The 13729-nt window shown below is 38.9% G+C and overlaps 1 protein-coding gene across 7 annotated transcripts in view; it reads left to right on the forward strand.

Annotated features, from left to right (window-relative positions):
• ELMOD1 (ELMO domain containing 1) overlaps nt 1–13729 on the forward strand; it is a 61703-nt gene that overhangs the window by 16576 nt on the left and 31398 nt on the right. For 5 of the 7 annotated variants that reach the window (XM_082682771.1, XM_082682770.1, XM_082682765.1 and 2 more), the window contains exon 2: nt 5756–5857. Coding sequence is in view for 2 of the 7 variants with exons in the window: in XM_082682765.1 (XP_082538891.1) it covers nt 5841–5857 (17 nt within the window). In the remaining 5 variants the exon portion in view is untranslated. Of the gene's footprint in view, nt 1–5755; nt 5858–11864; nt 11999–13729 lie in introns of all 7 variants that reach the window. The other 2 variants (XM_082682766.1, XM_082682767.1) reach the window with 1 other exon arrangement.

Raw genomic sequence — 13729 nt, forward strand, 5'->3', positions numbered from 1 at the left:
TTCCCCTTTCCTCCCAGCTGGAAAAAAAAAGTACAAAGGGGACATAACCCCACACACAGCACTGAAGTGTCAACTGATCTCAGAGGTGTCTGATGCATCAAACACAGTCATTTGATCCTTCCCTTTGGAACAGGTCTGGGTAGCAGACTCATACACGTGGAGAGGAATCACTGCAGATAAACTAGCAGGATCAGGAAACCCACGTTATGATCATATTTTTTATTTTAGTTTAAAAAAATCTGCAGGGTTTTCTTTTTCTTCCAGTGGGGAGATTTTTCATTTGTTTTATTGGTGCTACTATGGAAGAGTGCTATTAAAGAATGGCATTGCTCTAAAAGAGTGCAGAGTTCGTTCCAACAAATCCCTTCTGAGCCCCCAATGTGCCTGGCATTGTATCGGGCCCTGGGACTTCCCCAGTGCCCTAAAGGAGCATGGAGTCCAGAGGGGAAAGAAACAGGAAGCACATCACTTCAGAACAAAAGGAGAGATTTAAAATGGGGAATTTGATGTCCACCTGGTTAAAAGCCCCTCTAGAGAGGAAGTTTGAGGGAAGAGAAGACCCAAGAGCAGTTCCCACATTGTCCCTGCATGCAGCGAAGCAGGTGGCATTAGAGTTCATGTCTGACCAGAAAAGGGTGAACTTTATATAAATAATACCTGAATAAATCTGAATTAAACAAATAGTTAATAATTAAACAAATCTGAATTAAACAAATAGTTGAACTCTCACTTCAAGTAGTGAGACAGATACAAACAAGGCCAAGTGACTTAGCTGAGTTAAGGTCAACAGGCTGGTGTGTAAAATACTTGAAAATCTATCCGGCCTACCATTTTGTTAAAATGCTGTGCAGACCAGAAGCAGCTGCAAATTCTCCCTGAACTCTGGCCCTGCCCAGCACTTGAAAAAATGTTGCTTTGGCCACAAAGGGATAGATTAACTCAGCGCCACTTAGGGGGAAGGCGACTTTTTTTTTTTTTTTTTTTTTAAATCACAGTTGCTCGGAGTGTCATATTTTGCACACTATTTGTTCATGTTCCTACCTTAACTAGATTGTCTAGTTAACAGCAACTAGGACATTGACAAATTTGTGCCTCCTTTAAAACAAAGCCAGATTTTAAAAACTTAGTAAGCAGTAATTTTTTTTTAAGGAAACATTTAAAGAAGCTACTGAATGAATATCCACTAAGCACTGAGTTAAACAGCATTCATACAGGCTTTCCACCCAAAGCCATTTTTGGTGTCTCCTCTTTGGGGGACAGATAATTAGAACTAATTGCTGTCTTTGTTTCCTGTTTGGGGGACAGATAATTGGAACTAATTGTTATTTTCCATTCCTTCACTTTTCCCATCCAACCAGTAAGTCCAGGTGATGCTACCTTCTGAACATGTTCCACTTCTGTTCACTTCTCTCCACCACCACTGTCAGTGTCCCGGTTTAGGTCACAACATATCAGCATTTATCTAAATAGTCTCTTCAGTGATTCTTCCCTTGACAAAATGACCTTTTATTTTAGAAGAGTCTTTAGTAAGAAGGATAAAATACTGATACTAACAACTAGTACCAACTCATTTAGTCCATATTGTACACCTGTCACTATGCTAAGCACCTTATAAGCTTTGGTTCATTCAATCCTTAGTACAACCCTACAAGGTAGTTATAATTTCTCTCTCCATCCACCAGGGAGAAAACTAAATCCTAGAGAGGTTAAACAACTTGTCTAAAGCCAGTTGGCAAGTGGTAGATCCCAGATATGAACTCTTTGTCTCTAACACTTATGCTCTTAACTACCATGCACACTCTGCCATATTTGCTGAAATTCCCCTTAAATAGTAAAACTCCCTTGCAGTATTAAACTATGTTATACCACCCAGCACAATGCTAGCATATAAGAATTCAAAAAGGTTCTGTTATGTTTTGTTTTGTTTGAATGGATAGATTCAGGAATACTCATGTAGATAGCAGGAAGCTGAAGTATTCCTTCACTTATCCCACATCATTATGAAATTTATTTTTTAGATAAACCAGTTTTCTAGATAACAAATTAAACCATTTAAGAATATAATTATTTTTATCTTGATAAAACATTTCTGAAATGTATTTCATTCTTTATTGCCTTAGTAGTAAAGTTCTACTTTATTAACCTAATGACAAAGAAAAATTGTTTTGAGCAAGAAATATTGTATACACTATTTATTTAGAATTTCCTTCTGGATTGCGGTTTTAATTACCATCTATATGCTGAGGAAGTCCAGATCTTCCAGAATTTCTCTCCTGACTTTCAGATCCATGGATATCCACACCACCACTTGACCCTGCAAGTTCAGAATACCTCGAACACCTCCAAATACACCTAGACGCTTAGATCTGCATCTCCAGAATTCCATATCTTTTTTTTTTAATTTATAATTTTTTATTTTTTATAAACATATATTTTTATCCCCAGGGGTACAGGTCTGTGAATCACCAGGTTTACACACTTCACAGCACTCACTAAAGCACATACCCTCCCCAATGTCCATAATCCCACCCCCTTCTCCCAAACCCCCTCCCCCCAGAATTCCATATCTTAATGGAAGATTCTGCTATCTAGCCATAGGGACAGGCATAATGTCTGATGACTCCTTTTCCTTCAATGTTCCCTAACCAGCAAATTAACAAAAATTTTACATTCTAAATGTCTCTCAAATACACCACACTTCTGTGTGCGTTGCCTTCTTTGGCCACTAAGTATCTCCACCTGGATTGTTGTAACAACACTCTAAATGGTGCCCTTACCTACAATTCTAACACAATCGCACTCATTCTCCACACTACAATCAGAATAGATTTTTTAAAACTAGAAGTCTGGTCATGTCACATCTCAGTCTGAAAACTTTCAGTAGTTTCCCAGGCTCATGGGATCGAGGTTCAAAAGTTTTTAATATTGCTTACGAAGCCTTCTGAGGCTTTCTTGCCTTTCCATATGTTGCCATCCCTTTTTACCGGTCCCGCTCACCGAACACAGCTACGTCATAGAGAACATTTCCCCTCTGCTTCTAGGTCCTTGCATGTGCTGTCTGCCCCGACCCTACATGGGAGGCATGCAGCTCCCATGCTCGTGAGCACAGCAGCTCTTCCCACTTGTAATACTGTGGTTAAGCACCAATTTGTTTCTCTCATCTTCTCTTTTCTCTCCCTCAAGGAGATGGATGGAACCCATGCCCACTGTATCCTGTTCACCCTGTATCCCTAGTACCTAACTCTTGTGTCTAGAGCAGAGTAGGTACTAACATTTCTTTTAAATTTTAGTATAGTTTTAGATTTAGAGAAAAGTTGCAACACAAAGAGTTCCCTTGCACTGGCACCCAGTTTTCCCTACTGTCAACATCTTAATTAATGTGATACATTTGTCACAATAGAGCAACGTTAATACCTAATTATTAACTAAAGCCATGCTATTCAGATTTCCATAGTTTTTTTTTTTTTTTTTACATTTACTTATTTTTTTAGTAATCTCTACACCCAGTGTGGGCTTTGAACTCATCATCTCCAAGATCAAGTGTCACATGCTTCTCCAAATTAGCCAGCCAGGTGCTCCCAGATTTCCTTAGTTTTTAACCAAAATGTCCTTTTTCTGTTTCAGTATCCCATCCAGGAACCACATTCCATTTAGTACCCATTCCTCCCTAGGTACCTCTTGGCCTTGAACAGTTTCTGAGACTTCCCTTCTTTTCGGTGATCTCGAGAATTATGAGGGATACTGACTGGGTATTTTGTGGAATATCCCTCAGTAAGAACTTATCTGATGTTTTCCTCATGATTAGACCAGATTATGAGTTTGGAGGAGGAAGACCACAGAGGTAAAGTGCCATTTCTATCACCTCATATCAAGGGTACAGAGCGTCAGTATGACTTACCGCTGTGATGTTAACCTTGATCTCCTCCTAGCTGAGGTAGTATCTGCCAGGTTTCTTTAGTACAGGGTTACTCATTTCCCCCCTTTCCATTTTGTAGTCAGGAGGTCACTATGTCCAGCCTACATTCAAGGGGTTAGGAGTTAGGCTCCACCTCCTTGAAGCCAGAGTGTCCACATAAATTATTTGGAATTCATTTGTATTAGAGACATATATATTCCTTATTTATTTCAGTATGCAATCATAGATATTTATTTTCTACTTTGGGCAATAATCCAATACTACTTTATTTTTTTGTACTTAAATAGTTACAGCTTTGTCCATCAAGAACTTTTTCAGTTGGCTCCTGGGTTTATTTGACACATCGCTGATTGTCTTTCAAGCACTCCCTCTTTCTGGCACAAGACACTTCAGGCCCACCTTGTGTATTCCCAGGCCGAGACCTAGAATCAGCCATTTCTTCAAGGGGTCCGATTCCCTTCATTGTAAACTATTTCAAAACCACAGTCTGGGCTCTGGGTAGGTACCAACACTTTTTTAATACAAAACATGATTCATTTTTAAAAGCCACAAAAGCACAAAGACTAATATATCTTCCCACCACCCAAAATAAGCAGATGTTTTTTTTCCCTTTGTTTTGCTTCAGATATATGTAAAAAGTAAAACATGAAGTCGAAGGCCAATTTTCCCCAAAGGCCTTTTCCCCAGTCCTGACCCCTTCCTTGCCTCCCAGAAGCAACCACAATCTTGAGGTATAGATACTCTTTTTCAAGCTTTGGTGGAACAGTTACAGAAGCATATTTATTAAAGGAAAAACCTGGCCTTTATGTGGGCTGAGCTGCCCCCCTCGTGGGCTGTGCTGGTTGGTAGTGGTGTCTGTACCCCGAGCCATGTGTCTGCACCCTCAGCTCCTCACATCACTCCTACATACTGGGGTTCCATCTCTCAGTCACCTCCAGTCACTCTCTTTTCTCTAGTTTGTAGCTTTCCATCTTGTCCCAACCTGCTGCTTTGTAGGCAGCTTCTGGCAACCTCCGTGTCAGGAGGAAGAAGACCAATAGCCCATAGACTTTGCAAAAGCCAACTATAAACTGGAAAGTGCTAGGCAAATAGAAAATGTTACTGTTTTGTTCAAAGTGACAAAAGGGGAGGGGGGTGGGGACATAACATTCATACATTTGGAGTACTTGGCTCTTTCACATCTAATTTTTTTTTTAAGATTTTATTTATTTATTTGTCAGAGAGAGAGAGAGAGCAAGCGAGCACAGGCAGACAGAATGGCAGAGGGAGAAACAGGGTCCCTACAGAACAAGGAGCCCGATGTGGGACTCCATCCCAGGACGCTGGGATCATGACCTGAGCCGAAGGCAGCCGCTCAATGAACTGAGCCACCCAGGCGTCCCTCACATCTAATTTTTAGCTTAAAGACATTACCAGTTGCTTTTAGTTATTTTTGAGTTGTACTTCTGGAAAGTTGAGGCTGCCAGATTTAAGACCACCAGATATCTAGAAATTAGGATAGTTAATTTCATGATTCTTCATTACTATTTTTCTTAAAAATACTATTCTTCAAAATATAGGAATAATAAGCAAAACAGAGAAAACCCTTACTACTAAAGAGATTGCTTATGAAATGAATTCTTTCTCCAGCAAGGGACTGACAATGAGAGACTAATTATGCAATGATAAAGTGAAAGCCTTTGGCTGTAATCTCCATCCACTGGACTGCAGTGCTATGTGAGCAGTCCAGCTGATCATGTTCTGGGTGCAGAGCATGTTATCTGCTTACTAAGGTAAGCAGTTATCTTAGGTTTGGGATGCCTAGTATTAATAGTAAATATATTAAATTTCTTTCCACAGCTTACACTTACTCTGACAAAGGCAAATTTGGAAGCAATTACTTGAGGATAGTTTGGACAACACCTAGATAATCAAAACAGGCACAATGAAGCACTTCCTGAGGTAAGTACTTATGGTTCCCTGGTTGAGCCCTCTAAAATGGAGAAACTTCCTTCTGAGTTAGAAAAACAGTTCTGTTCACTATTTGTAATCCTATAACCAGATCTCTTAGAATTGCATAAAATAGCACTGTATTTTGGCTAGGAATAATTTGGTCACAAGTTTCCTCTGCTGCCCTATCTGAATACTGATGTTAAGAGAGCACTTACAGTAGGAGATTACCAGAGATCATAAAGAGCACAGGCACGAAAGCATGGGGTAGGTGTACTTTGGACAACCTGGATGCCATGTGTCTTCTAAAGCCTTAAGGTCAAGGTTTAAGGAATCAGCGAAGTAGTCAAGGAATCAGTGTAATTTGTGTGGAATCATTTTCCTGGAAAAAGTAATTTTAAATATTCTTTAATTTAGATTTTGGTTGGTTGGCCATTCATATGGGCATTTTCAAACATTCCTTTTTGGTAAAAAAAAATGTATATATTTTATGCATTTATGGTAAAAATGTATATATTTCACACACACACACACACACACACACACACACATTCATATTCTAAGCTTTTGCTCTTCCTGCCTCCTTGATGCCTCTGAAGTCTGCATAAATTGTTGGTTCCCTCAAGATTGTGCTGTGTAGGGCGCCTGGGTGGCTCAGTGGGTTAAAGCCTCTGCCTTCGGCTCAGGTCATGATTCCAGGGTCCTGGGATAGAGGCACGCATTGGGCTCTCTGCTCAGCAGGGAGCCTGCTTCCTCCTCTTTCTCTGCCTGCCTCTCTGCCTACTTGTGATCTCTGTCTGTCAAATAAATAAATAAATAAATAAATAAATAAATAATTGTGCTGTGTAGAGTAACATATATGCTGGTGTATTCTATGGTGATATTGTATTGTTCTGAAAGCCATCTGACTGGAATTATAATTATAATTATTTTTAAGGGTATTTGATGGCCATTCACAATCTATTAATGAAATTCCCAGAGAAATTTTACATATTAAAATATTATAAAAGAGAGTTATTCTGGTCCCCAAAGTTAGAAAACAATAACATACTTTCCAGAATATTGAGTTTCTTTTTCTCAGGATAGCCTACCTTTATTACATATTCTTGCCCCTTGCTGTGGCTGTTTTCTCTAAGCAAATAATTAGTCAGCTCACTTCTTTTAGGAAGTGATTTCATTCTTTTAGTGGCGGCCATTTAAGATTTTCTTTTTCTCACTGATGTTGGTTGCATCACTGTGTGTGGAACACCTAGATCAGTTTGTGGGGGAATCACTGTGTTTTGGTGGGGCTACTGGTTTTAGAATTACAGAAAGTTCTCAGGAGGTCACTGTTAAACCATTTACAGGAATTAGCTTTTTTTATTGTACAGAATATTTCTTAGCCTGTTTGTCTTAGCTGTGTAAAAGGACAATATTTGAAAAATCACTAGGACATCTGCCAGCAAAATACTGATCTGACACGATTGTGGTTGCCATGGTAATTAACCCATCAATTTACTCACACGTTCATGAAAAATTGGTATTTTTTAATCCCTCCGGAATGTAAACATGGTGTCTTTTAGTTGCAGAAGGTTTTAGTGTTAGGTGAAACTTAGAGGTCAGGGTCTCCTTTCGAAAAGGGGGAGATGCTAGTGGTAAAGTCTGGGGCAAGATTCTTATTACTGGGTTTCCTCTTCAAAGACTTCATTTAGAAAAACTTGAGCAGCCTCACAACCAGCCATTTTAGGAGAAATAGTAGCATTTGTTTCTGTTAGTCTTCTACTAAGCCGAATAGCTACAACACTATATCTAGTAGGGATGAGAAGATTTTTGTAATTAATTTGTACTTGAGATTAAGAGCCAATCTGGTAAAAACCTGCTGTGACTTCCCAAATGCCAGCACCAAGAACAGAACTAGCACATCCCAGTCAGTTCCATGTTCTGATACAAATCCTTCTCTTCCAACTCAAGACATATATTTTATAAATATTATTTGACATCAATCATTTAAATATGAAACAGAAGATAGGGTAACAGATTACATATCAAGAAAGAAAATGAGGATTTTCATTGACCACTGGTTTTGAAATAATAAAAGGAAACTCAATCACTGTCCCAAGTTGACTATTGCTTTGGCCCTAGTTTGTGTTTTTAATGCTTTTTTATTAAATTATAATGTATGTATAGTCATTATATGTTGGTGTTTTTAATGCTTTTTATTATATATACATTATGTGCTTTTTATATATACATTATGAGTATATACTCAGTATACGTTGGTGTTTATGGAATCGGAAGGATAAGAGGGCAAGGAGAATTACCCTGAATTACAAGCTCTATCGGGTCATTTAAATTGCCTTTTTCCCCCCTGTAGTCCCTTTGAACAGATGTGGGACAATTTCAGCAATCTTTTCATTTGAACCAAAGAGGAGGTTATGTAAACACAGCCTGAAAAAATTAGGTGTTTATTCCTGAGCTCAGCAAATACATTATGCAGAATAAGGAGTTGATTCTGAGAAGAATTCAGTATTATTTAAAAGCCCACAGAGTCATTAATCTGTCAGCCTCTGAGTTGCTCTAGAATGAAATGCTTCATTTACAGCTCCAGAAGAAATGAGGTTAATCTTAAACCAGGTTGGGGGAAAGAATGGATTTTAATCCCTAGTTAAGTGACAGGACTACACACTCTGCTCTTTCTAGCTCACTTCTGCCATCAGTGTAACTGACATGAGTGTATTAATGGCATAGCTGTTCAGAGCATAGCAGAGTGGAGAAAATATTTGATTAAAAAATTACATGAAATATTAGAAATAAATGTCACAGGATTAATACACCAAGCTGAAGGGTATATTTGCAATTAAGAGTAGATACAGGATACTGTATAAGTAGCCTGTAGTCATCTAGTGACTTTAGCCATGGTCTGCATGAAGGGAATACAAAGATAAAATGCAGAAGAAATTGTATTTATATACATGACCAGAAAAGGAGAGAGCACGTCTTGAGCCCCACATAGAACTAAAGCTTAGGGTTTAGTTTATATATCTCATTAGTTTTAATTAAGTTGATGTATATAATAGGGATGGCTTAAAACTTGTACCAAGATCTTTTCCCATGCTAGGATTTTTTTTATTGAAATTATATTTTTTACAGTTATCAGAACATTATGAAATTTTCTAACAAAAGGAATCTTCTAAGTCACTTCCATGTAAACAATTGCTTCCAACTATGCCAGCCTCAGGATCTCACTTTCTTGGCCATAGACTTCACTGCGTACCTTCCTCCTCTGGCAGAAGAAAGTGAAGGAAAGCATCTGTCACACTCACACCTCCATGGGAGAAATTTTGAGAAATAGAACAAAGTTATAACCAGTTCCTGGCTATAAGGCAATGAAAGGGGGGAGAGTATTTTACTGTTATCATTAGGTAAATAAAGGCTTCCAATTAGCAAAAATATCTGTAAAGTGTTTTTTTAAGTCATTCAACTCAATATCTCAGTCCACCGTTTTCATTTAGTAGGCACTTATCGCTACTAATTCCAGAAGTATCCACATTTTAAATTTTTATTTTCTCTTTATAACAATTGTAACAAAGTAGGGGTTACTATCCCTTTGTGCAGAGCAAGGCAAGAGGACTTAGCAAAGTTACATAACTCATCAGGGGCGCAGATATTTGAAGGCAGGCCTGTCTGACCTCCAGAGCTTTCTCTCATCGTTTTTGCACCAGGTTACATCCTCACTCTGTGCCTGCTGTGAGGTGCTGGGTGACACAAAAGCGAATATGAGGGGACCTCTGCTGCAAACCTACTACTTGCTCCAGAGGTGAGGCCCACACATAGAAAACTCTGGCGTAAGCGGCAATGTGCTCACGACATGCCATTGGTATTTTGTGGCAGGAGTTTTCAGGGAAGGCTTCGCTGAGGTGGGACTGAGGCGAGGGAGGACTCACGTCAGAGGCTGGGGGAGTGGAGAAGCCGCTGGGAAGGAACACAGCCTGGGAAAGCATGACCAGCTGCCATAAGCAGCAGCTGGTCCAGGTTTATTGGCTGTAGACCTTTGTTAGGGTGAGGGAAAGAGAAGTGGCAAAGATAAACTCGGGGCAGTTCTCAGAGATCTTTGCAGGACCAGCGTAACACAGCCCAGGAGCATGGCGACCTTTTCAGCCAGACCTACAGTGGGACCTGAAGAGAAGGGAGAGTCTGATGAAAACTCATTTTGCCTTCCTTGTGTCTAGTTTTCTCTTAGAGCCAGAAAGCTAGTCCATTCCCTTCACCTGACGGATGAGAGGGCAAAGACCCAGAGAAGCAAAGTAGCTTGTCCAAAGTCACACAGCTCATGGTGGCAAATGGCCAGAATGGAAGTCAGGCTTCCAGACACTTCCCTATTTAATCAGGCAGTATTTCTACTCAGCACCAACCAACGTCCTCAGCTTTTCAAGGCCGACTTTCCAGCCACTTCACTGTTCAGGAAGCTCTTCCTCCAGAGCATCAGCAGGATAAATGAAAGCCAGGGACCCTCAATAAGTATTGGTTTGAATTTCATTCACTGAACTATTGTATGAAGGGAGGAAGGCATGCTGATTTTCCATGTTGTTTCTGTCTCCTTGTTAAGAGAATCAGGTGGCAGAGGCTGGCTTCCCTGTCCAATCTCAGAGGAAGGTACTTTCTCTCCTCTGTCTCTCTAACACTCTGGGCCATTTCTTTTATAGAATTACCACACTGTTTTTGTTTTTACCGTCATTTTTTTTTTTACTAGACTGTAAGTTCTTTGTGGACAAGGGTGGCATGGGATTTGCAGTGACACTAAGTTTTTGGCTCTGATCTACCTCTTCCCTCTGTCATAACCCCCCACCCCATTCTGTACTACACAACTTCTCATTTTGTACTCATTCAGTTTAGTGAAGGAATAAGTAAATTACATGTCAATGATCACTTTTCATTTTTCTCCCCAATTCATTTCAAATCTCCTTCCTTCAGCTACTCCAAGTCTTTTACTCAACAGAAATTAAAATATTCATAATACTGAGAACATTCTCCATGAAATGAATCTCTAACAGTAACAGGCCCACTCCTTATATGCCTTCTAGAAGATTTTGAGGCCCACTCTGGATTATGACTTTATTTATAGATTTGGTTAATTTGGGTTCTTTTAAAAATATTTTTATTTACAATAAAACTTTATATTTGAGATTATGTTTAAATACTTCTTTTTTTGTTTCTTTTTAAAAAATACTTTTCAAATGTCAAAATGTGTTTGCTGATTCCCTTATAAATAAGTCAATGAAAGTATTCTCCAACTAGTAAAACAAAAAATCTGAATTTTAAAAATAAATCTTATAAAATGTATGTATTTAAGCATCATTTTTTAGTAGAGTAGGGAATCATCAATAAATCAAAATAAGCCTGTGCCTCCTTTCTTTGAAATGAAAAGGATAAACCATAAATTTATTTATTGTTTTAGTTATCCCTCTGTCAGCTACTGCTCTCTAAGTCCTCAGATAAAATTTCCCTAGAATGTAAAAATAGTGCCCTTTGTTCCAGCAATAGAATGTGGAATGGTGTCAATCCATGATAAATTTATATCACTACTTTTCAAAGGCAGTGCGATCTTCATGCCCAGGGCACAGGACAGGGCCTCACCGTGGCTCGGTGGGGGAAACACTCTTGTCCTTCCAGAGGCCCACAAACGGTTCTTTGTGATATCATAGTATCAGTTCATGCATCAGGTCCTGTCCAGCCTATCTTAGTAGTAGCTAGCTCATTCTACACAGGGGCCCATTTACAAGGCCAAACCCCTAATGAAGTTAATTCCCAACCGATTTCCAGTGCCCCTAATTAGGAACTCCCAATAGAACAACTAAATTTTTTTTAAATATCATTTCAGAAAATGCATGAAATGCTGGAAACCACAAATATTAAAATATTTGTTCTTTATGGCCACTTAGATGGAAAATGTTTCATTTAGGAAACTGTAGTTTGAACCAAGAACTGTGATTATTTTGTATGTATCCTTCCTCACCAGTAGTGTACTTCTTATTTATTACAGGCTTTCTTCAAGCAAGAATTAAGTTTCATTAGCAAACTCACTGAAACTGTTCAAAATAAGCCACTTTTCTCTTATTATTCCAAACGAAGACGTCAGTAACAAATTTAAGATGCTGGAGTAGTGTTGCACTACAGGTACCCCACCCCCACCCCGCAGGCAGGGGGCTGCATGGTTCTGGGTGATTCTCCCATTTCAGAGGCCCCATCCCTGCTGTGTGGATTCTTCTAACAAAGCACCACAAGACAGGAGCTCGCTTTTATTTGGTGTTAGAGATATGATCCATTTTGAATAATTAACACTGGATGGCTATTCTGGTTCAAGCCAGAGAATGAATGTTAAATAATAGAAGTGATCATAACTGCCTTGTGGAAAAACACTGCTATGAACTCTCCATAAACCTTACTCAGCAGCATATTAATAAACAGTTGTAACAGAAAATGTTGGAAATAAAACATGTATAAGTAGTTCTAATTATTAAATCAGTTTCTCTCAGTGTTTGTGCAAGGCATTGTGTTAGGAAGCCACAATAAGTCCTTCTGGAACACTATCAAAATACTGTGATTAAAAAAAAGAGAGAAACAAACAGAAATTGCTGTCTATGCATGGGATTATTAAACATGGGATAGTGATCAGTATTTTCTCCTAGTACTCTTGAGAATGTTACTGTTGTTCCTACCAAATGTAGATCTTTTCAGTAATGAGTTGAGAATCTTCCATCAGAACTAAGAAAATAAGTCTAATGTTATAAAGGAAAAAAGCAAAAGATTCCCCTAATTAAAAGTAAGCCTCTCATTTTGGTGATTTATACCAGGAAGACAGACCAAGCAGAATTATAAAACCCCTTAATAGAATTCAGGTGGTAAAGAGGGTGTGGCTATAATTCTTTCTCTAAGAAGAGGACCTTCCTTCCTTCCTTCCTTCCTTCCTCCCAAACCAACCACTAATCAACTTAAGAACATTTCATGGTCCATTTTCTTCATTTCTTCCTTTTCAGGGTAAACATGACAAAATATTCTCCTAAATTTCTCCCAAGACATTTAATCATGTTTATTCTCCTCTGGACCTTCAACTTTTTTTCATAAACTTTACAACTTAGGGACTTAAACACATTCAAAAACTTAAAAAGTTAGCCCCTGGCAACACTTTATGGTAAAGAACAGCCATCCTGAGCCGCTCATAAGGAGGCTTTGCTGATCTGGCTCTTTCATGAGAAAGCAAGTTGGATATTGTCACTGTCATCAAAACAAGGTTTCCAAAGTAAAGGGCAACACTGGTGTTTCCACCTCTGACCATGCCTTAGTTTTATGATCTAAATGCAAAAATAAATTATATCTGTCAAAACATTGTTTGATCTGATGCTCTGGCTTGAAAAAAACACACAAAGTACCCAGCAAAGCAAGAAAACATAGTGCCTAGCATAGCGAGCTGGCATTTTAGTGAAATATTTGTGGGTATTTGGGCCCATTAGGAAAAATAATAAAATAATATTCTTAATAATTAATATTATCAGGACAACTGACCCAGAAATTACAGAATAAAGAAGCAGTATATAAATGTCACTCTGCAAGTGAATGGGCATTTCCTGGGCACAGTCTGTGGCAGTGTTTCTGTGACAGTGTGAGAGGGATGCCGTACACTTCCGAGATGAGCCCAGAGGGATGGTGCAGCATCTCGAACCCCTCACTGGACATTTCCACTAGGTCTCTCTGTCTTTGACAACAGGAACATCCTCAGGGAAGTGGACAAAAAGAAAAGAGAAAAGCAAACAGAACTTGATGTCTTTTCTCTCCTTTTATGTAAGGCTGTCTTAATGTAAAACAGTTCCCCAGGCATTTTCTTCTCATGTGCAAAGAGGCCAGTGGGAG

The sequence above is a fragment of the Mustela nivalis genome (genome assembly GCF_964662115.1).
Source record: "Mustela nivalis genome assembly, chromosome: 9".
Taxonomy (NCBI): Eukaryota; Metazoa; Chordata; class Mammalia; order Carnivora; family Mustelidae; genus Mustela; species Mustela nivalis.